The sequence below is a fragment of the Ips typographus genome, linkage group LG2 (genome assembly GCF_016097725.1).
Source record: "Ips typographus isolate SLU linkage group LG2, UJ_Ityp_2.0, whole genome shotgun sequence".
In the NCBI taxonomy this organism is placed as follows: domain Eukaryota; kingdom Metazoa; phylum Arthropoda; class Insecta; order Coleoptera; family Curculionidae; genus Ips; species Ips typographus.
In genome coordinates, this window is record NC_138423.1 from 15,282,291 (window position 1) to 15,307,763 (window position 25,473).

A 25,473-nucleotide genomic window follows, 5' to 3' on the forward strand; every position below is an offset into this window, starting at 1 on the left:
CTACCTAAACCTAAGTAAGTGTAGAATCTCGTGTAGAATGTTCAAAATATTATACCCTGAAGCTAGGAAGGACTATTGACAAAAACATTAGCGTATCAAATATAAAGAGGGTGTGTTTCTCATAAGTCAGAGCTTAGAAACTATTCAGCTGTAAGCCAGGCTGTACCTAAGTGTGAAATCTCAGGATTAAATCCAATAGTTGTTTTTGGCGGTCATCATAAATCTGCTTGTGATTCTATTTTGATTGATTAAAATGTTTAATTTGTACTGAGATATATGATTTTTGAGGGATTATACTGCCCTTGATCAGACAATAATAAGATTAAGGTAAAGTCTGATACGTGATGAACTGTCGTCTTGACTGTCGTAATCTCGGTATTACATATCTTCACACTTTAACCTCGTATAGTTCACCCATGATACATTTGGCTTATAATGTAGAGATTGTTTTGCACAATAGCAGTAAATAATGGGTGACATTTGGTTGTGGCTGAGGTTAGGACAAATAAATTATCAACTGCATTGTGGAAAACTGATTGATAATTCCTAGGAATAACTCCCAACCGATGATATGTAATGTCAAGGTTAACATCTATTTGTTAATTAATTTTGACTTACAAGGAATGCATTCAATTTTTAGCATGTAAGTGATCAGAAATTACTTCCATTAAAAAAATGCTTAAAAATTGTTTTTATAAAGTCGTGCAAAAAAGTACACTTTTTTGAATGATTTTTTAGTGCAAAAAGTTTTACTTTTTTGTACTCGGGACTTGGTGTAACGATATTCTGTCTGGGTTTTTTTGTTATTTGTTACCTAATTATGTTAAGTTATGTGCCCTCGGTTATTCCAGTTTGGGAATCTTAGTTAAATTATTAGGTTAATTAAGTTAAAAAAAATAAACTTATGGCTTTGCTTTCTACAGGGTGGTCCAGTTTTAAGTGTCAATAATTCACCATTTGATAGCCAATCAAAAAATAAGTTGACTTGCATTGTGTCATTTTTCTGAAAAACGTTTCCTAAGGAAGATACAGTCCTCCAAATTTCAATTAAAAAAATCGTTTTATAGTTTAAAACTGAACATTCAAGACTTGTGAAAGTCCAAATTTGTACTGAATAGCGAGCTGAATAGTCTAAAAACGTGCTTTTACTATTAGGAATGGTCTTATGATTCGCTTTCTCAGACTGCCATCCTGGTTGAGTGTCTGAAACTGGCATTCAAGAACTAAAAAAAGTTCGGAAATCAAGACAAAGATTGTATTGTGCATGAAACTCATTTTTTACTACTAAAAATAGTATAAAAGTTGACTTTTAATGCTAGAACGGACCTTACTAGGACTAAAGAGAGTCCAAAAGTATATTTTCAAGACTTTAATTGGTGTACAACTCAATTTTCTGGACTGGACAACAAGTCTAGAAGTAAATTAAATTTTCGGACTATTTTATTTATAAAAATTAGTTCTCAAGACTATTATTGTAGCATTTGGTACCAAAATTTTTTACTTTTATTACTGAAGAAACTTGACTTTTAGAAATAGTCTTAAACTCGATTTTTCAGTCTTAAAAAGCACTAAAAACAGTCTGAATTTCTTAAAGGTGCTACAATTTATTGCACCTATGAGTGTAGAAGTCAATTTAAAAGTGAAGAAGCTTGAAATAACATTTTCAAGATTATGGTCAGTGGACACAATGGCTTTTAGGCCTGATAAGTCAAAAACTTTGTAAAGATAGTCTTGAAACTCGATTTGAGGCACTGAAAACAGCCTTAAAACCGAGCTTAAAACACTAAAAACCGTCTAGTTTATTAAGAAATACCTGAATTTTTAGCACTGGGGTGTCTAGAAATCGATTTAATAGTGACAAAGCTTCAAATGCCATTTTAAGTCTATGAAGAATGTAAAAAATGTTTTTTAAGTTTGCTATGTCAATAACTTGGTGAAGATAGTCTTGAAACTCGATTTTCCAAGCTGAAAGCAGTTTTAAGGCACTAAAAATAGTCCAGAATTCGAAGAAAATGAAAGCAGCAAAGTAAAAAGCACGAAAAGTTCGTTTTCAAGACAAATTTCATGAATCTAATGTCAATGTCCTGCATCTAAGACTATTTTCAAGACTAAAATATTGAAATTTGTCTTCAAATTATGAAAACTTACTTCAAATGCAAATTTTAAGCTTCTGATGTCACTTTTCATTAGTTCAGTCACATTTTGGGGTTCAAGTCAATTTTTAAGGTTTAAATGTATGAATTTGTAGTAACAAATTCTTGAAAAAGTAGTTTTTATGTCTACAAGTCAATTTTTAGTATTAAAGTCTCTCGATTTGCATGAAAATTGGTTACAAACACAATTTTTAAGCTTCTGAAATCTTTATCTTTTCTAATTCAATTTTCAAAACTAAAGTCTTTTAGTTTGTCTGGAAACTATGAAAACTGGCTACAATAATATTTTTTAAACTTCTTAAGTGAATTTTCCGTTTCCAAGACAATTTTTAAGTTGGGTTGGGTTAGTTTTGGGTCTTTGACCGTAGTAACGTGTAATAAAGTGCTTGTTCCAAATTCGATCAATACTGCTCCAACGGTTTGACAGTTATGACAAAAAAACCGATTTTTTAAACAGAAATTTGAAGGACTGTATTTTCCTTAAGAATCACTTTTCAGGAAAATGACATAATGAATGTCAACTTATTTTTTAATTGGTTATGGATTGGTGAATTATTGACATTTAAAACTGGACCACCCTTTATATTAAGCTATATTATAAAATATTATAATAAAAGTATATAAAAATAAGATATGCAAACAGAATAGATAAGAATGAGGTTAAACCGTGAAAATATCGGTATTTTGCTTCTCCTGATTTCATTACTAAACAATACTGTGCTACAAAAACTCTAGAGAACTAGGTAATCATATTGCAAGGCGCCCGAGCGTAAAGCTTCAAAGCATGATGAAAAACAGTACCATAATAATATTAGTAAAGCTTTTAGATATTATTTGTAGACAAATGTAGAAATTTCGGTCAGATTTTTCCGAAGGATTTTCCTAAAACTTTAACTTCATATATTGGCAATTGTAAAACAAAAATTGAAAATTTTAGATAAGCTTTTCTTCAAATATTCTAGCATGGAATTTAGTCTATGATGTAACGTACTTCACTCACAATCTCATTGTCCAGTAAAGTAGTATCATGTTACAATAATTCTCATGATTGATTGATTAGTTGAAACAAGTGATAAAAATTGAATGTGTTATTTTTAAAGAAGCTGTCTATGTTTTAAGAGATTAGGGGATTAAGATTTTTAAATTTTTTTGACGTATTGGTGCACTCTTCAAATTGTATTTGTTCCTACAGCTAAGAATGCGAGGTACTGTACCCTAGAACTGATGCTATTTCTTGATTATGTTGTCGTTTTCGAAATATTGCGAGCGGTATTGACTATTAAACAGTGAAATTTTCTGAAAATTTCCGAGGAATTTTCCCCTTTTGGAAGGCTCAAGGGAAGGCTATAGCGCACTAACTTTGGCACGAACCGTTGAAGATCGAGCAAAGCTGTTTACATGTTACTATCTTACTTTTTTGATTTTCAAAATTTCCAAATTTTTAGTATTTGTTGTTTTCTTGAAAATTTTGAAAATACCATCATAACTTAGATCTTAGAAAGTAAGATAGGAACATGTAAACCGTTTTACTCGTCTCTTCAACCGTTCGTGTGCTATAGCGTTCCAAAGGGTGAAAATTTCAATCTTTAATAGTCAATATCTCGAAAACGACAACATTAAGATTACAGCAAAAACATCCATTGTTGAGACTGATTTTATGTAGAGTAAATATTTTAGATATATTTTCTTATTATTCTTATGGCCATATTTCATAATACAATTTTTGTTTCAAATAATTTTGGTTTCCAGTCCTCGATCCAGTCACACCCCGTATTCTTTGTTGACCACTCTGTATAGACCTCTAAAGGTTACTATTATTTGGATTGTTGGTTTGCAGGTGAAGTATCAATGTCCACCCTTAGCGTGGGTCATTCACCTGACCAAGCCCTTTATCCACATTACACCCTTGTTTCACTAGCAAATTTTGATAAGTTTTATGATGCAGTTTATTTACTAGTACTGTTTATCTGCACACACCTTAATTTTGATTATAAATTCATTCTAGGGTGCACTTAAATTAATAAACAGTTTATCATTTAAATAATTTACCGTACAGTCCAAAACTGAAACAAGAATCAGGGAGTTTAGTCAGTCAGGAGGGAGTCTAGTCAGGACATCGTCCACCCTCTATTTCTGACACTGTAGCTTATTTTTAAGTTTATTTTATCCCAAACTTTGTGTGAAAATTTTTCACTGTTTTCAGAATGTTATGGTCTAAGTTATGGTGTAAATAATGGATTTCGACAAGGACCTGACTTTGCAAGAATGGACCCGAGAACAGCCCTTGGCTGTTTTGTCTTTGGACAGCGCTGACAGGGCAGTACTTCGAATAGCAGGTAAGCGTCAATTAACTACATTTTCCCTATTGAAACTGTCCAAAAGTAGTAGAGAGTAATAAATCTCACTCACTCTAGTTTCTAAAATTAACAAAAGATAAGTAATTATAGGCATGATTTTAAATGAACTGTTAAATTTTACTGATAGCTGCTTTAAAGTGAAACAAGAGTTTAATGGCTTTTTCAGAAGTGTGTGTGTCCCAAAATAAACACACACTGATCAGACGGTTGAGTAAAAATATTAATTTTACGATTTTACCTCAAAGCGAGTATAATCTACTTCATATCAGCATCCTTCAATAATTACAATTTGTAGCTTATCTAACTGGTGATTAACGAAAATAACGGTGATAAATTTAGGTCCTCCTTGGCGATATCTCTATCAGAACTCGTGTTTTGTGCCAATCAAATCAATGCGCCAAAATTACTCAATTTAGAGCCTTTCTAAGTAATTAAACTTGGAGATCAGTTTTTTTTTCAATTGGTATTTTCCGGGTAATTAGTTTTAAGTATTGTGGGTCGGGTTGAAGGGATCGCGTTACATCATTAAAACTCAAACTAATTAATCGCGAAAGTACCGGAGGATACAAGAGATAAGGTCGATTTATCATGCTTAACTGCTTCCTGCTAATATGGACACCGTGCTTCGGTCAAGTTTTTAATGGGCGGTAACAGTGATGGCAAAGAGAGGGTGTGAACAAAGCCAATTAATGTACTAAACTGAAATAAGAATGTTTTATTTGGAATTACTGTGAAATTTTCAAATTTGTTACTGTAAAAAAATTATGAAATACAACGCAACAGTAAAAACACTGTGTTTCATGTTAATGATTATTATTGGTATTTTTGAAGGAGAACCTCTGTAATCTGTTTTGATAAGGACAAATAACTTGAACAATTATGCATATTAATTGTTTACTACATTGTATGCGGTAAAGTAACAATAACTTAGATGACATTTGCTCTTAAAACCTTACCATAACAATTTTTTTTTCTAAATATCAATAGTACCAAGAAAAATCAATAACAACAATAATGCTTTTGCCAAGCTTGCAGAAAACTGTCATAATTGACATGTATCGTTAAAAAAAAAATCATAAACTTGCCACTAAAAAAAATGAAAAATTTCAAATTTTTTAAATAGAAACCTACATTTTTTATGACGGAATCATTTTGAGCATTAAAAATTACTGCGGTTACGTTATTCAAACCAAGATTACTTAAATTTGTTTATTATTTACGGAGAATGTGATAAAGTTGTGAGTAGAACGTGTGAGTAGGTATAGTAATAGGCTGCCTGTATCATTAAAAACAGTGACAGGTTTGAACAGTTTTAAAACATCCCTGCATTTGTACCTTTGCAATATGGAGCCATACTCTTTGGGTGAGTATATGAATTTTATCGGCCCCACCAGTGCATGCTCATGAAGTGCAATTCAATGTTTTGTTGTTTTAAATTTGTTGTAATGTTCGATTTTAAGGTATATTATATAATTGACAATTACATACTAAATTTCAGTGTAACGCGGTTTTATTGATTGATTTTTAATGATTTGTATTGTATTAATTTTTAAATTTTTGTGTGCATTTGCACTTTAATTCTGTATGACCTGTTTCAAACTTTGTGTACTTACGCAAATATGTTTTGGAATAAATGCCTTTTTGACTTTGACTTTGAGGTATTTGCCGCTCGTTATCCAGAAAAACCAAAGCCATCACCAAAAGCTGTAAAGCAAATAATTGCAAATTTTAAGAATACGGGATCTGTAAAGATAAATGCTATTAAAACAAAACCAATCCTTAATAATACAAATGTAGAAATTGCAATTTTGGGCTATTTTGTTGCAAATCCAACTTGGCAACCTAAAGCTCAATTCAAAGGATTCTGAAGAAACATAAATTTCACCCTTTTTCATTTAAATTAGTGCAACACTTAAAAGAGGTTGAATTTCCGAAGACAGTGGTTTTTAGTGAGTTTTTGCTGACTAGTCACTATGGAGAAGAATTGTTTTTGAATAATATTATTTAGAGCGACGAGGCCAAATTCGCTAAAAATGGAATGTTCAATAGACATAATTCACACTACTAGTGTGACATAAATCCACACGTAATTAGAGAGAGAAAAATCTGGAGTTTTATGAATAAAAAATGTTTATTCTCAAATAAAATTTGCCTATTTATTCTCAATAGGCAAGTAAATTGAAACGTAGAGTAATTTTTAATGCTCAAAATGATTCCGTCATAAAAAATGTGGGTTTCTATTTAAAAAACTTGAAATTTTTCATTTTTTTTAGTGGCAGGTTTATGATTTTTTTTTGACGACCCTGTATACTAATGATTCATTACGCACCCTCAGTTTAATAAAACGATCCTTTATTTACAATAACCCAAAGTTTCATTGCAAAATGAAATACGGTTTTGACAGAGTACACAAATATGTTGAGCGTTGCAACTGTCACTTTTTTGAAAAAACATCAAATATTTCGAAAACGGCTAGAGATAGGCATAGGGCATTGTACACAAAAGTTGGTCAGAATTTTGTGAAGAATCCAAATATGTAATAATATATAGGGTGTTCTATTTAAAATAAGAAAGTTGTGCTCGACTTCCGGTATAAACGGAAGTGCAACCATCTTGAAAATATTTTAGTTAGATTGGGCATGCCCACATCAGTATCCAGCCTAATTTTCAAAACTCTCCTATTTATACTTTTTTCCAATATAAATCGATGTCTTTCGTCGTGGAACACCCTGTATAAAGTCTATAATTAGTAGGTACTGTAACGTCGATTTCGGCAGACTGACCCATGTCAGTTTTTCTCTTTGTTTTTATCCATATTTGTCGAAAATCGAGCCATTTTTACCATTCTAGTAACTTTGAAATTTCCGTGTGTGTTGAAAAATCTGTACACTATTCAATATTAAATGCAATATTCCAATCATGTTTGGTGATAACTGCATGCGACCCATTTATGTCTCTGCGTAGTTTTATTTAACTTTATTGCATATTTCGAAAACCCTGATTTATATTCGGTACGTTAGTTAGTAATGGTTTAGTCATCAGCACGTGGATGACCGTAATACGCGTTATAAACCGCATTTAGTCAGAAAGTGTCAGTCAGACAGGTATGATACTTTTTAGTGGGTTTTTCAAATGAAACCTAAAACAAGCAGGTAATCCTGGTTTTATTGAGATACAGGATGTTAAAATGTATGTGGAATTTTTCTTAATTGAGTTACGTTTATGTTTTCGAAGTAACTTTGCAGCAGGAATTACCTCCACAATTGTTGACTTTATTACCCAGTGACGTAATAGTTATTTACATTACTAGTGGGGTATGAGCATTTTTATAGTCACGAGTGGGTGTTGCCACGACGAGGTCGTAGACCGAGTTGTGGTGATCACACGAGTACGTTAATTTGCCATACCCCACGGGTGATGTACAACATTTTATCTACGACCATCAGAAGCAGCGTAAAGTAAGAAGAAAATTCATATTTTGTGCAATGTGAACTATTTAGGAACGTCTCGTATATGCTTGCTACGGGTAGTTATTTGTTACCCTTAAATTTTGTCATCTACGCTGTACTGTTTTGGTGTTGTTGCTATGGTGGCCATTTGTTTCCACATATTACTTAAGCGACAATTTAACAGTGTCAGTCACAAATTTTTTAAAGTGCATTTCGTTATGAACATGTCTGAAGAACTTCCGTCAGATATTGAAGAAGCTGCCGCAAACGTGGTATTTGGCTTGTTGCCTGCCAAGTCAAAGGAGAAATATGAAAAAATGTATCAAAGTTATGTTTAAATTCAATAAACAATTACAGCAGACATTTTCATTTAAAGTTGTTTCATCGCACTAGTGCGATAAAATCGATTATTATCGCACTAGTGCGGTAAAATCGCTCATTACGTAACTCAAAATGAGCTATGTAATGAATGATTACCATGCTAGGAGTAGATAAAAAGATTTAATATTATCCGGTTACAACAAGATAAAATCGCATGGCATTTTGAAAGGATTGGTCATAATAATTGTTAAATTTATATTTTTAGATAGGTAGATTGGAAGACAGTGAGCTACTGAGCAAATCTAAGTGATAATCTGGTAATAATGCCTTAAGTAACATTCACATAACATGCACTGCATTTGTACTGTTAATGACAAGTGCACTGCAAGAAGTAGGCAAATGACATCATTCACAATAAACTCAACAATTAAAATTAGAAAATAGGTTAGAAAAAATCAGGTTAGGATTTCAGAAACACAAGACATAAACGTTATACTAATAATAGTAACATCGACTATTTGTTTCAAAAAAGATACCTAATTAAGTACAAACCGAACAGACATTCGGTGTGGTAAAATTGATCATTACGTAACTCAAAAGAAGCTATGTAATGGATCATTATCATGCTAGTCGTAATTAAATGTATATTTATGGTCGAGTTAACCAAACTGTCATCTAGCAACGTTTCAAAACAACTGCACTAACTGTGACACTGTGACTTTTTCGTGTTTGACATTTTCCTCGTGCAAGCAGTTTTTTACTCTTTAAATAAGAGTGAAACTGTTGTAAAAGGGATAAGTATTAATTTACAAATTTAACTTTGATAAGCAAAACCTGAGGCAATTTGACGTAAAGTCGTTAAGAAAAAGTGTGTGGTTTCATTGCTATTACTAGTCAAAGTTATTGTAAAAATCTCCTTTTGATATCTAACAAACGTTTTTTATAGATTTTAATAAAACTTCCAACAAACTTGTTCCTATAATTGATTGTGGATTGTGGCTCTGAGCCATTTCAAGTGTCAACCGGGTAACTGATAGAACCTTGGATAGAACGCAAAATCATTTTGTAACATTCATCATTATGGCAGCAGTGTTTGTATGGTACAATAAACCAAATAGTTGGAAAAAAAGCAGAAAGAAAGGCTTATACTACAGGGTGGTCCAAATTGATTGTAGGATACTTGAAAGGTACATAAAAAATAAACGCCAAAATGTCATATAAGTGCCCCCTTTCGGAGCGAGCGGGCCCTAAGTATATGCCATAAGAAAAAAGAATTATCTTAATTATTAAACTGAAATAAAAATCATATGAGATTTGCGGAAATTTGGCATGTTTGATCATCATTTTGAGGTAATCATTTGGCGTTTTTTTCAATTTTTTTAAAATAATCTGGACAGGTACTATTTTTTTCATTATGGGTTAGCGTATAAAAATGACGGTATCTGAAAAACTATGCAAAATGAAAAGAAATGTTCAGGCAAACTTTTCTTAAGAAAAAGTATGGGATATCACATGTGTCCCATCAGAGCGATCTAAAATTACGGTTTAAAAAAATTTAAAACTGTCTAAACTTTTTGAACAGCCCTCGTATTTGTCCAGATTATTTTAAAAAACTGAAAAAAAATCAAAATGGTGAACATGCATGCCAAATTTCGTTTGAGTAACTTTTTTCGTCTAGAAATAAAAAAAATAAAAAAATGGTTTCAGTGGCTTGCCTTTAAGGTGCTCTAACTCCGCTAGGGGGCACTTTTCGACTACAGTTTATATGACACTTTGAAGTTTATTTTTAATGTACTTTCCACTCTTGAATTATCCTACAATCATTTTGAACCACCCTGTATATGTTTTCACAAAATTGTCTCAATGATATTTTTTGTGCGCGAATATCTATTAAACTTTTTAATAATGGTTGTTCTCGGAATCCTGAAAGCTAGAATCGAGGCTAGAATCTTGCTCTAGAACTTTATAAGGAACATTTATTTTACTGTAAAAAATGTGTGCTTTTTTTAACTTTTCAAAACTACCATGCAAAAGCAAAATAATTTATAAGTAAACTTTTTGATTAAATTGTTAATACAAACCAAACTTAAAGAATTATTCTTTTTGTCATCTAAAGCGAAAACACCACGGGAAATCACAAGTAACTTTAAATTACCGTAAGTTGCAGACCTGACAAACAGAAAATATCTCTGCTTCTGTCTGCTTTGGCACTAGGATTTCTATTCAGTTGAGAGCAGCATCAGTGCAAAAGCATATAATATTGAATATTGAGTCATCCAAATCAATAAGACATTCACCCGTAATTCGATCGTCTATTTAACTAAGTAATTTGCTATGCAAATATCTGCTTAATGGTCCATCTTGAGTGAGTATATGCATTTTAAGTATTACACTTAGAGGCAGGAGGTAATAAATTACCAGTTAATGGTGGGCCGACGTAGAGTACCGTTCTTGTGATATACGCCCCTAGTTCGTGGGCTTTTAAAGCTAAGAATACTCATTTTTTCTGTGCAATGCTAGTCGAGATATTCGAATAAAGTCTACACAAAATGACCCCTCCGTCTACCAACCTTTAGTCAATTGACGATTATTGTCACAACAAGCTATTAGCACTTGATGACATCATTTCGAATAGAATTTGGTGCTAGCGTAAATTCGTTGCCACTCCTAATTAGTGTAATAAATTTACATAAACTTTAAGCTTTCGCAGTCTGTTAACTAAATATTTATAGCTTAATTAGCCCTTAAATTGACTTGTAATTATTTAAATTTGTTCAGAAAATACTGAAAAATGTTCTTAGTTTTGAAATTCTAGAATGTGGCAAATATTGTAAGGTCGATTTGAATGCTAATTTCTTGGCAACCTAGTGGAATTTCGGTGTAAAAACAACAAACACAAATTTTACTGCTTTAGGAACCTTGACTGTGTGTCGATGTTCAACTTAGATAAGAAAAAGCTTACACATTGGTAAAGGACTTATTTCCTAATTGAGTTTATTGATGTTAACAGAGGAATGTGGGTCATAAATTTGCACAGAGATTTATAGACTGAAAAGCCAAAACACACCTAGTAATCGGAAACCAGACAATAGTAGGCAGTAGTACTTGACATTTCTTAGTCCACTTCCTGATTGCAAATATGCAAGCTAAGGATTGAAATTGCCTCCGCATCTTTCCTAGAAACTTGATTTATCAGTTTGTTGCTTTTTGATAATGCAGTTCTTAATATTTGTTTTGCTCAAAATGTTTTACTCATACTATCTACTAAAGTGTTTTCTATTGACCTTATAGCTAGCTAATTACACAGTCATTTGCCAATGCAATTATTATTGGAAGTATCATTTAAATCTAAACGTCATTTTTTGTGATATTAAATTTGGTTTGCACAGTTGTTGTACAAAAATTATTTTTACTGAAAATCTGGCCTATGCACCCCATACCTACTATTTACCCTATATTATTTAGGAAAAAAAGTTCCTGGCTGTAGACTTTTAAAGGCCTTATAAAGCACAAAGGAGACACACTCCTCTAAATTGAGGTTCCTAAAAAGGGTGTTTATTTAAATAATATTTCTGAAACCGGTTGCGATAAGTACTACAAATTTTAGATTTATCTTTAGAACCAGAAGGTCTCTCAAGTGTCAAAAAGCACTTTTCTATTAACTGGACCTTTTACTTTGTGGTAACTTTTTTAACGCTAAAAAGAGGTCGTCTATCAAAAAAATTCATCGAAAGCCATACATATTTGGTACGCCATATACAAGATGTCCGTTTTTCAAGCTCCATCATGGGATCTCGGTTATTTCAAGAGTTACAACGACGAAGCCAATATTGGAGCAATATTACGCAATTTGTAATTCAATAAAATGCTGTCTTAAAATTGACAATTTTCGAGTACTTTCAGAGAACCGAAAACATCCGAAATTTTGCTCATTTTTTTATGAAATAACTGCAAATAAATAACCCTATACTATTGCCACTTGTCGTCCTCTACAACGTCTCAATATCATGTTTGATATCCGACTATTCGGTTTTTAGTTACCATCAACTTTAATTTTTTTGTATTGGCACCATATTGGAAATTTGCATAACTATACATGTTTTTATAAAGAGCGACATGAAAATACTCAATTATCCTTTGTTAAAAGTGTCAAATGACCACTAGTCCACGTGAAATTTTTGCCATACAACAGAATGGTCATGTGACAAACTGTCATATAAAAACTGGCCTAAACATGGATTAGGCTCAGCTTGGCACATCAAGACACTCTGTGTGAAAATTAAACTTTTGTCATTTTAGTTGAACTGTAACTCTTGAACAAAAAGATTTTAAAGAAGTGATGGAATGTAATAATAAATCTAGTAGGGGTATAGCGTCCACAGGAAAAATAAAAAAGCTGATGATGGTTTCTTAAAACTAAAACGTTGACTCTCACATTATAACATCAATAAACCTTCGATTAAAAGGTCAGAATGAGCTGTGGTCACATGATCATCGGTTGGAAAATGACAGTAATGTCACGTGAGTACGTGTCAAATATGTGACAGAGAATTGTTGGACTATTTTCAAGGCATCCTTTATTAGAACAATAATTTTATTATTTTTACCAAATTGCAAGAGTTAACATCGACATATGACACACAAAAACCAACACAATTTAAAAATGTAAATATATGTGGGGGGCCATGAGACAAATTAAAATTGATGATGGTAACAAAAAACCGAAACGCCGGTTCTTCAATATGACATTTCCACGTTGTTAAGGAGGAAAGCGATAAACTTTCATTTATTTTCAGATATCTATATGCAGTTTTTTATTGAACTCCAGGTTGCACAGCTTTGCCTCATTTGTACCTGCTCAAATAACCGAGATTTGTATGGTTGAGCTCGAAAAACGAACACCTCTGTGTAGTATGTGACGTAGAAAGAGACAGGTGCCCATTCTCTTTTTTTTCTAGATTTTAATGAGTTAAGTGAGACGGAATACGTGTCCAGCTTCCTGATCAAACGTCAAGAAAGAGCAAGGAGAAAACCTAACTGCAGTTATAGGTTATGTTTTAGGTTTATATTGTTAAAAGCTACTCCTGCTGGAAGGAATGTCGAATTCGGACGTTACAATATTTAAAATCGATCTTCTGAAATTTGAGAGAGATGATTAAGTGAGAAAATAACCATGACTGGAAGTAGATTTAAAAATCAGATGTTTTGAAGGTAGAAAGTAAATGGTGGTACATTTATTTTAGCATTATTAAAAAGTGCCAGTGGTTTAGAATTGGCAAGATAAGAGATACTCCCTTTGGTGATGCCTGGTTGCCGGATTTTACTACCAATGGCGCTGCGATCTTAACTTGGAACGCCAATAGTTATGTCGCAACGGATCTTGATTAGGATAGGTTAGGTTAGGTATGTGAGAAAATGATGATGACCGACTCAGATCGGCTTTTGATCTTGTGGAAGAAAAAAAATGGCGATAAAAGCGCGTTTTTGTTTTGTTTATAATAATTATGTTCTTTAAACTCTTTTAAATTACATGCTGTTGCTCATAAAAGTGCTCACTTTGCCTTTATGAAGCCGATCCTCTGTCGAATCCGGATCTATCTACTACTACTTTCATGCGTATACGGTTACAGGCCTTTGTCGTCTCATCTTATTTCTTCTTTTGTGAAACTCATAATATACACAGGACAACGACTGGAAATTTATTTTTGGAAACTTTTTATTAATGTTCTTTGTTTTAAAAATACATACTTGAAAAACAAAGACATTGTCTTACCTGCTCGTAGATCAGCCAAGATTAACCATTTTGGTGTGAACATTTTTATATTAGAAAATATCTATGGGGTCTAACTAGGGTAAACTTTGGAGCCATTTAAGAAGTTTTTGTCTAATTCAGCGATTTGCAAATATTACGATTTCTCAAATTTGTCTTGGAAAAAGTTAAGGTACGTGAATTGGTTGTATAAAGGTTTTAGACCTTATAATCATTTTCTCTAGAAATATAACAAACAAATGCATGTTTGCTATTTATTTATCTGTCAGAATAGCCAATTAACATTTAGGCTATTACAATATACAGTATAGTTCGCCATTAAGTCGACAGGTACGACTAGAAACCCATTGATGTGACGAAACAAGTGGGTCGCTTCGAAAGTTATCTAATATTGCTCTAGGTCAGAAATGCATGGTGGATTATTATAAGAGTATTAGGCGGAATTAAAAAGCTTCATGCATCTCAAAAGCTTTTAGTTTTATTGCGGTAATAAATAGTTTTTCCAACAGGACGTTTGGAGAAAAAGTAGTTGGGGCTGATTTGTTTCAAAGGTCATTTCGACCTAAGTAAAAAAAACCTTGAAGGAAACGAGACTATAATTTAATGAATCTAGACAGACCGTAGACAGTTACTTAAAGCTCCGATGGAGCGTAAACAATTCCTATCTGGACGGTGAATCGTTCATGTATAAAGCGACTACGATTTTATAAAACACTTGTTACTCGATGCAGGTGTGAAAATCGTTATTTTACGTATAGGGAAGTGCATGCACTAAACTAGTATACGGTTTGATTTTCTAGCCTCTAATTTACCTAAAAGGCTTTAAACTGCCTTCCGATATGGTCTACAATGTTTCACTTTTATTAATGCAAGAATGTCCCGAAGAATGCCGTCGTAATTGAATTTTTATTTGGTGATTGATCATCAGTGATTATGTAACTAATTTGGCAGGCAATTGATGTCGATTAAGTATTTATTGTTTATGTGCTGTAGATTAAATTAAAATTATCTTTGCCTCTAAAAAAATGTCAATAAGAAACCCATCCATCTTATTGAATAATATTTCGAGTAATAATTGTACAGTTAACAGCTCGGTTAACAGTAATGGAATGTCACAAAATAATAATTACGTAGTGTTCTTCATTGAAACGTCACTTGAATCATTCACAAAAGTACTCAAGGTCAGACTGAATTTGGTATTTTAATGATTTTATACCAACTAAATGTGTAAAGCTAAATTTGTGTGTACTGGTTGATTATAACAACAATTATGTCGTATATTGTAAAGGGTATAAATATCTGGTACACTTTAGGAATTTTGCTGGATATTGATGATGCTATCTAGGTAATAATACGTTGGACTTGAATTTTATGCATGCCTTATTAAAGACCTCTTTATAATGTGATCTTATGGAAACTAGAAAAGATATAAAAAAGATTGGATTTGGATGGCGTGACTATGTGACCTGTGATTGGTGTGTGTTTTTGTATTCAATCAATCAGTTGCAATCGCATATTTACTCTCTTCACTTGTTCTCTAGTTGTTAAGGAAATGTCAAATATTTCTATTGGCTTTTCAAGATCAGAGATACTCCCTCTGGTGATCAGTTTTGGAAACAGTTTCGGGTATTCCAGCTGTCATTTCTCCGTTTGTTTACGTTGATTTTGGTTAGAAAGTTAGCACCTGGTCATCATAAATATAAAGTGATAGTGTCATATTATTTAGAATGTTTCCCGATTTTAGTTCAACTGGCACTGTGATCTTAACTTGAAACGCCAATAATTGTTGTATAACTAGTTTATAAAAACATACAATTAAGATTTTTGAAAAAACAACATTAGTAGAGTTTTTTGTTTTAATCTGATTGAGCTTCAGGTTGCCAGTCATTCAACAGGTAGGAGACTTAGAAATTCCAAATTTTTTTCCTACTCGGGTGAGGTAAAGTGCACTTTTTCCCATTCATTTCAGTGTGGAAAATACTTTTTCGCACCGGACGCGGTAAAGTTACTTTTCTGCATTGCCAGATTAAATTACAATAAATGTATAATACACCTGCAATTTCGCACAAGTGTGGTAATAGTTATTGCATTACTGGTGTGGTAAGAGCATTTTTATAGTTACGAGTGGGAAGTATTGGTGAGCACACGAGTCCATTAATTTGCCATACCACACGGCGGTGTACTGTGTAATATTTTATCTACGATTATCACAAAAATTGGTCATTTTTAACTCTCTTTGAATTACGTAATGGGAGACCGAGTGAGAGACTGTATCGCACTAGTGCGACAATAATTGTTTTGTATATTGTTGTTTAACTCATTACATCATCAGTGCGATAAAATCAATTATTAGCGCACTAGTACGGGAATAGTATATTATTAACCAAGGTTTAGACAGAAGCTTTTATTGACCGTATGTGAAAATTAAATCCCGAGGAACAAAGCGACGAGGGATTTATGACATAATGTCAAGTCAAGAATGTTTCATATGTCATATGTCTTAATAGACATTAATATTTACAACTACATTTGACATTATTGCATTTAGGTCAATCAATTTTTTTTGTTGTGTTTGTGCCATACTAGAACTAGAGATTAGACTCTATATTTTTGACCTAGGTCCACAATGACAATAACGGTTTATTTATCATGTTAGTAGTGGAAAATAGTATATTATTAACCAAGTTTAAATCCCGAGGAGTGAAGCGACGAGGGATTTAAGACATAAGGTCAATAAAAGCTGTCTAAACCGTGGATAATATAGCGTTTTTTCCACTATTAATCATATTTTTGATGGCCCTTTTATTGAAAATTTAAAAACTTACATACATATACCACACGAATAGTCAAACAACATGAAAAGTCAACCTAATTTATCTGTCTCTGTCAAGTCAAGTATATTTCATATGTCTTAATAGACACTGACATTATTATTTACCTAGGTCAATAATATTTCCTTTTTTGTTGTTTGTGCCAGATTAGAACTAGAGATTAGACTCTATGTTTTTGACCTAGGTCAACAATGACCATTAAGGTAGAGATAACGAATTTCTCAAGTTACTAATCGGTCAATAATGGTATGTTTATCATGTTAGTAGTGGAAGAATTTATTATTACGTTACTCAAAATCTAATAATAAAATGTCTTTTTGCTTCTAACATGCTCTGTTTTTCATTCAGATCTATTTGATTACGTGTCCAATAGCTAATAATTAACATATTGCTTATTTCATTATCTAAATCCAATTAGGAATGTTTCACAATTTATCTTAATTTTATAGACTATTAATAATACCGATAAAGTCCGAGAGATCGAAGAATGAATCAGTCCAAAAATAAAGTTACTGAATAATTTAAATTTAGCAAATTGCTATACTGATAATTTGTAACGTATGTGTAACGTATATTTCCATCGATTACTTTTGTTTTTGTTATATGGGTCACCAAATTTTAATGAAGCATTTTGGTATAAGTATAAGTACCTAACATCTAATTGCAATACTACTCATACTCGTAAAACACATTAACGACACTTAAGGCTTTTCCAATTAATTTAATAATGCATTTTTTATTGTTAGAATTGCCTTTGCACCCACGTTTTTCAATTACAATTTCCGATTTCTATCTACATTGGAATTGCTTGATTAGGTAAAATTACCTACGATTTACGTCCGAACCTTGCCAACGATGATCGAGATATGAAATTCCTTTAAAATTACTATTCGTACTGTTTTTAAAACCCGGAAAAATTGCAAACATTCTACAGCTCATAACATATATTAAGTGTGAGAAATGCTAACACACCCACGACAAAAAAAAAAGTTACACACGACTGATTCTGAGTTGTAATTAATCTCAAGTTGAAAAAAGACAAATTATGACTCGCCAAACAATGAAACGAAACAGATCGTTCTCATCTGACCGAGGAAATTAATCCACTATATCATAATCTGTAATTAAAATTACGTTTTTCAACTTTCAGGCCAGTGAACTCTGAAGAGACTTCCAAATTAGTAGCATCCCATTTAATTAGGTTACAACACGAAAGGTCACAAAGGCCTTTAAATAAGAAATTACCATTTGTTTGTACAACTAATGCTCTTTTGTACGGTCTACCTGGTATTAAGATAGATCAGATCCAGATTGTGCAAAATGAGGTGCATATTGCGATGGAACAGGTATACTCCCATAGTAACAATGTCCACGACTTTAAGCATGTTACCTGTCCAAAAAATGATTGTGTTTGCCGTTCACGTGTTTGTGTTTAAATTAAAAAATGGTTTGTTACCATCACATAGGCAAGCGAATCAAGTCTTTTAACGAAGTCCACAGTTACAGCACGAGAAACTGTTCTAATTTTGTTTTGAATGGAAATTGTAGAACAACACATATGTTCAATTCAGTATTGTACAAAGGCCTTCAAGATTTTAATATGTTACCCAATGTAGGTAATAAAAAACTGTGATAATTTGAACAAAAGAGCCCTAAGACAACATGTTGTAATTTAAGTGCTTTAGCTTGTTTTTGTATATTTTTACTTTTAATTCGTTTTTAAACCGGTTCATATTTGTCCATTTTATTTTTATATTAATTTTAATATTTTTATATTTACGATTTGTATTGTGTTTATTTTTATAGCTACATGCTAAATAAATACCATTATTATTATTTATACTAATCTTGGGTTTTCAATGACATTTCCGAAAACCAAAGCTGAGTCAGATAATGTGGTTGTCCTAAATTACATATGTGTAACACGTTCTTTAATGCGTTAGTCATGGAACAACTCCTCGAGGACGCTTTCTACGAAGCCAAATTGCTTTTGTTGATGCGGCGTCACGAAAAGACAGTATAAACTGTAAAGTGATCTTCACGGTCACTGTTAAGGACCAAATTTTGTTTTTCTATTAATTTAACATGAGGAAATATACATAATATAGTGTCGAAATGAGTTGAAACGTATTGAATGAAAATATAGTAAATATTTACAGTAAAAAGCCCAGAGTTTTGACTTGGAACAAAAAAATTCACCTGGTCCAGCCATCGTTTTGGAGAACGTCCTCTAGGTCGTGTTCCCTCTACCTTCCCTTGGACCATAAGTTTTTCGAGATTGTCATCTTTCCTCCTGCTGACATGTCCAAAATACTTGAGAATCAGTTGTGTGATTTTAGTTGACAATCTGACTTGGATGTTAAGTTCTTCGAGTATGGATACGTTAGTTCTGCGGTCTGTCCAGGGAATCCTCAGTAGTCTTCTCCAGACCCATATTTCAAACGCATTCAACTTGGCGATGTCTGTGGCTTTTAAGGTCCAGGATTCTGCTGCGTATAGCGCAATTGGAAAAACGAGGGTGTTTATTAATTTGCATTTTGTTGTGGTTGTTATATGCCGATCTTTCCAAATTTTGTTGAGTTTGGTCATGGCCGTTTTGGCAAGAGCTATCCTTCTTCTGATTTCTTGACTTGATCCGCCATTTCTGCTGATGTGGGCACCTAGATAAGTTATTTCCTCCATGTTCTCGACATCTTTAATATTAGGCGTTTCTTCCATGCTGTGCGTGCAATCTATTAACATAAGTTTCGTTTTCTGACGGTTCAGTTGTAGACCGAACTCCAAGCTCTCTCTCTACTCGCTCAATAAGACTCGACATTTCCTGCTCATCTTTGGCAATAAGTGTGGTGTCATCAGCGTAGCGGAGATTATCCATCCTTCTGCCACCTATGACAACTCCTCCTTCCCAGCCGTCCAAGGCTTTCCTTATGATATATTCTCCATATACGTTAAACAATAAGGGTGACAGAACACAACACTGCCGTACACCACGTAGTGGTCACATCCACCTTCATTAGTGTTATGTTATTGTTATATAGTTCTTTTAGTAGGTAAATCAGATGCCGCGGAGTCCCCATCTGCGACAGGACATCTCAAAGTCGTCTCCAGTTGACACAATCAAAAGCCTTTCTGTAATCCAGGAAACACAAGTATGCAGTTTTGCCATATTCTCTTGTTTTTTCAATGATTTGCCGCACATTCATAATCTGGTCTCTCGTACGTACCCTTTCCCCTCACAAAACCGGCCTGTTCTTTTGGTATTTGCCATTCTAAAAAAAAGTCTCTGCAACAGGATCCTGAGCATGACCTTGCTTGCTCAAAAAATACAAGTCTTCAAACGAGATTTTATAAATTTTGGTAGACGTGAAGAAACAAATCATAGTTTTACTCCTGTTTTTACTAACAACACTTCGGCTATATTTGCCATTATACCTATCTCCCTCTCCCTCTGATGCACACTTAATCGGGCACGCGTTTCTTTCTACCCATCCACTAAATTATTAAAACTGAAAAAAATGTCATTACATCCGGAGATATCCGACAAAAACCAAAAAAGTCAAATTTCTATTTTACTTTTTTACCACTTTATTATTGATTGTTTTGGATAAACAATGGCACCTTTTGGAGGCACTTTTTTATGCTCTTCAAGAAAATAGTTTTAATTTTCAGCTCCGACGTTTCGTTTTTTAGATACCATCATCAGCTTCAATTTTTCAAATACAGATCTGAACTTTTTATTTCGTTTTTTAGTAGCTAGAGACATTCCGAAACTAATGATGTGTCACACTCGTTAAAAAAATATACCTAGTGTATTAAGTACTTGGTACTTTAAGTTTTTTAAATAAATTAAGCAATTGAAATTGATAGGTTGTCATAATCAGTAGATAATTTATTTTGATATACTTAATAATTAGGTTTATTGCTCCTTCGAAAAAGAGAGAGAGTTTCTTATGGTACTTTTTATTCATTTAAAAAAAATATGTTTGATTAATTATTTATTATATTTGAGTTTTGATGTAACAGCTTAAATTTTATTTTTAGTGTTAAAAAGAGCAAAACCTAATTCTTAAATCATATCAAACTAAATTATCTACTCATTATGGCAACAAGTGAATTCCAAATGCATATTAAAAAAAAACAAGTACCTAAGTACACTAGGTATAACTTTTTGACAAGTATGACACATCATTAGTTTCGGGAGGTCTGTAGCTACTAAAAAACGAAATAAAAAGTCCAGGTCCGTATTTAAAAGTTTGAAGTTGATGATGGTATCTAAAAAACGAAACGTCAAGTATGAAAACTAAAACTATTTTCTTGAAGAGCATAAAAAAGTGTCTCCAAAAGGCGCCATTGATTTTCCAAAATAATCCATAATAATGTGGTAAAAAAAATAAAATAGAAATTTAACTTTTTCGGTATAAATGTAGTCCGAAATACCTTGAATTTATGAACTTTTGTAGCTTAATTTAAAAAACTCTGATATCATTTTTTGTCACGAAAATAACTTTCTGACAGCCTACAGAGATTTATCTACCTGATTTTGAAAGATTGGATCAAATACAACAAGTAGTTTTTTCTGTAATTCACTGCCAAAAATGCACCAAAAACGCATGATTTTTTGAAATTTTTTTTGACTTTACTTTAACATCAGTGATCATAGGCATTCTGTTTTTAATTTCTATTACCATTTTTAAAAACTTCACCAAAGAAAGTTTATTCAAACTATTCTTTCTTGAATAAAAAAAAACAGTTGATAGTGGACTGTGTTGTTTGACATTGGAATTGTGAAATGGCAACTGTTATTACGTAACTTCCAATTCGCTATTAATTAAATTTCCTAGATTAGTAATAAAAAAACCGGTTAAACTAAAGGTCACAAACATTGTGGACGTAAAAATAGGTAAAAATGTATTTCCAGGTTTTGCATCTGAATACTTATTACTTACTTACATATTTAAAAACAATCATTAAAATTTTATAGCAGTTAATTAAAAGAACGGAAAAATATATTCTGGTTACAAATTTAATTGATTATTAATTTTAATTGCTTTGAATGATCTCGTTAGATACTGTCCTGTTTATAATATTGTGGTATCTTTCACTGGGGACTGACTTTTTGGGCTTTCCGGTATGTAATTAAAAAAACTGAAATAGCCTTTTAATGTAGTTTTTAAAAAGTTGAATTCAAAAATTACCACCAAAATTTTTTTAATTTTTTTTTGTACTACTAATTTTTTTATCAATATACAAGGTTTGTCAAAAACAAATTTCGAAAAATTATTTAATTTTTTTTTGGAAAAATATTTGCACAATTTCGTGCACATTCCGGAAATAGTTCAATATACCGGGTGAAAACACCATTATTGGCTATAGCTCTTCTATTTGAAGGTTAGGAGTATTTTGGTACTAATTTTTCTATTCAACTTTTTAAACTACATTAAATGGCTTATGGTTGACTGGAATAATCATTGAATTTTTTTTTTGATACCAACTTTTCTGTTTCGTTTTTTTTTTTAAGACGTTGTTACTTTAATAGTTTTGAATTCTTATATGAATATTCGTATGCAAACTGATTTGTTAAAACAAATGATTATCACAATATTTCAAAATTACAATCAAGTTACAAACAGTTCCATTGAGATTAGACCAAATAATAATGAAATTAGGGTTAAAATAATTCAAGCCATTTAGTAATATGTATTCATGTAAATTAAAGTTTTAGGTTTTTATGGAAATTAATTAAGCAGACTGTTCAAGCAAATAATATTGCCATAAAATCGAATTATTATGAAAACCATTGCAGTGGTAAACTTGTTTTAATCCAATATTATTAACACAACCCATATGGTACTTCCAGATATTACAGTGTGTCCACGATGATTGTCACTATGGAGATTTTAAAAACGATTAGAGATACAGATTTGGTGTAATGGGAAAAGAAGTTGCGTAATAATGTCATTTTATGTATTTTACTTATAAAACGTAGAAAAATGTTTTGATTTTTGAAATATTTTGAAAGTTACGTTCGTTTAACATAACTTTCTTAGAATCTTTCTATATTTTGAAAATAGTTTTATTTTTTGGTGACGTTAATATTCGTCCTAAACCAAAACTAATGGCACTTTTTCACTTTGCGGAAACATCATCAACGTAATTTTTTTAAATGCGATCCTGATTTCTTAATATGTATCAGATTCTGAAGGGCCTTTTTATTCCGAATTCAATGATGTATTACACTTTATGGTTTAAAAATGCTTTTTACTTCGTTAAACTTTTTTCTGCTCTTTAGAAACTAAATAATACCATACAAAAATTCAAGATGGCAACCATAAAAATTTACAAAGTTATCTATCGTCCATCCTCCAATTAGAGAACTCTAAACTTTGTCATCGATCAGTAAAGTTTACTTACTGTTCTTGATTCTTAATATACTATTACGTGTATATTCAACCAGTGGATGGTTAACTCGTTAATTTGACGATTATTAAATCAACCGAAAAGATCATTTTCATAATTAAAAGTCCTGAATTCTTTTCATGATAATTGTGCGTGTTTGTTTTTAATTAACAAAAATGAGTATCAGTGTGTTTTTTTACGAATGACCAATTGTATGTATGTACAGTGATGGTACATCTAGCTGTTTTTCCATGAGTGCTCATTCAAGCCAAGGTCGATGCAATTTAAAAAGTAACTCGATTTGTTGAAGATTGATGATCGTGTTATAAAAGTCAAAGTAGGAATAGACACCATCACTGCAGAATAGACTATTTATTTTTATTCTTGTACTGGAAATATTTGTGACAATTTTAGTTTTTTCCAGCAGTAATTCACTAAAACATACAAAAAAAATATAACTATAGATATTCAAATTCAGGTCCCGCGCATAATATGTCGATTCGTGGCTTTTGTTCTGTCGCAAAGCTGTCAGAAAAAGACTTAAGTAAAGCAACATTGTCTTACAGATACTGTCTGTCATACAGATTATTGACCTCATGCAAAATTAGATAATTTGGTGCGCGTTTGAATTGTCTAATGTGATTAAATGGAAATTTTGACAAGAAGTTAATCTATCCATGTAAATATTCCCTTTAAACACAGTATAGATATAATAGATCAACAAAAACAGAGAAAACAGGAGACTTATAATAAGTGGTTAAACACGAAGGATGATATCGCTAAAGTAACATACCAATTCGAACAAGAAAAGTTTAAACGAATGGTGAATCAAAACAAAAACGAAACATGGAAAAGAAAGTGTCAAGAAGTCATACTTAGGAGGGGCAAGGTAATCAGAATCTTGTGAATTAATAAAACCGTGAAGAACTGAAAACTCCGTAAAAACTGAGTAAATTTAAATCCGATGATAATGTTGAAAACATTACGGACAAGAGCTAACACAATCGCCAAAAAATAATTATAAAAAAATAAATAGGAACTACTACATTCAAGGACAGCATATATGAATTAGTGAAGAGATGGTCTGGAACGGGATAAAGTCAATACAAAATCAGGAAAGCTGCAGGATCCGAAGGCATCCCAATAGAGCTGCTAAAAAATGGCTCAAAAAAACTAATAAAACTACTACATCTGTTTGAAATGTTGTTTATAAATGGAGAACCAATACTGGAAATTTGGAAAGGTCCTTGGATAACACAATTTCAAAAAAAGGAAACAAAATCGACTGCAAAAATTACACATGTATTTCAGTACCTGCAGTAGAGTGTATGGTAATAGTATATTAAAGCATAGTTTGAAATGAGTTTGATTCACATGATATAGAACAACAATCTTGCTTTAGAGCTGAGAGGTTAGGTATAGGTAACATATTTAGCATCAATCAAGTAAATCAGAAAAAGACAAGCTACCTACCGAGAAGTTAATTTTATATTTGTTAATCTTACTAAAGCCTACGACACTGCCCCAATAAGAAAATTATGGCAGTCATTAGAGATGTCACTAATCAATAGCACGACTATAACCGCGATTGAACAGCTTTATGAACAGTCATACTCTAGGTTAGGGTTGGAAAACACTGGTTCGCCAGCATTTCCGGGGACAAAAGGCTTTAGACAAGGCTGCTGTTTATCCCCAACAAGCACTAAAAAGATGGAGAAGAGCATGCCAAAGAATGGGAATACAGTTCACAGATGACGTTATACTGCACTTTACTGACTCATAGTACAGGAGAAACAGGATTCGGAATTGATATCATGAAAACTTATCAAAGAATATGAAAACTGGAGTCTCACAGTAAATCTTCAGAAGACTAAATACCATGTGCATTGGCGGTGAGAAAAAAAGCTGGTATTGTAATGTTGTGAAAATTGATAGCTGCGAAAAATACATTTATTTGGGAACCAAAATAACAACAGATGGAAGATCACAAAAGGAAATAGAGAGCAGAGTCTGAAAAGGAACAACAACAATTAGATACCTAGACTCAAAATGATCAAAAAAACATGTTCAACTGTTTTGAAATGAAGCTCTATATCTACTACACAGTGTTTAAAAGCATCGTCTTATAAGAGAAACCTGGCAGAAAGAGCTTTGAACAAAAACTATTAGTTCTCAAAATGGATTTCTGGCGTAGAT

At 32.3% G+C, this 25,473-nt stretch overlaps 2 protein-coding genes across 10 annotated transcripts in view; one reads left to right on the forward strand and one right to left on the reverse strand.

The window, feature by feature from the left end:
• The window catches only part of LOC145725060 (venom serine protease-like), a 58,791-nt gene that overhangs the window by 19,785 nt on the left and 13,533 nt on the right, over positions 1 to 25,473 (reverse strand). The window lies entirely within an intron of this gene.
• The window catches only part of shot (dystonin-like protein short stop), a 203,854-nt gene that overhangs the window by 3,054 nt on the left and 175,327 nt on the right, over positions 1 to 25,473 (forward strand). For all 8 annotated transcript variants that reach the window (XM_081973581.1, XM_081973574.1, XM_081973608.1 and 5 more), the window contains one exon: positions 4,357 to 4,489. In XM_081973581.1, coding sequence (XP_081829707.1) covers positions 4,387 to 4,489 — 103 coding nt within the window. In that variant the 5' untranslated portion in view covers positions 4,357 to 4,386. The remainder of the gene's footprint in view (positions 1 to 4,356; positions 4,490 to 25,473) is intronic.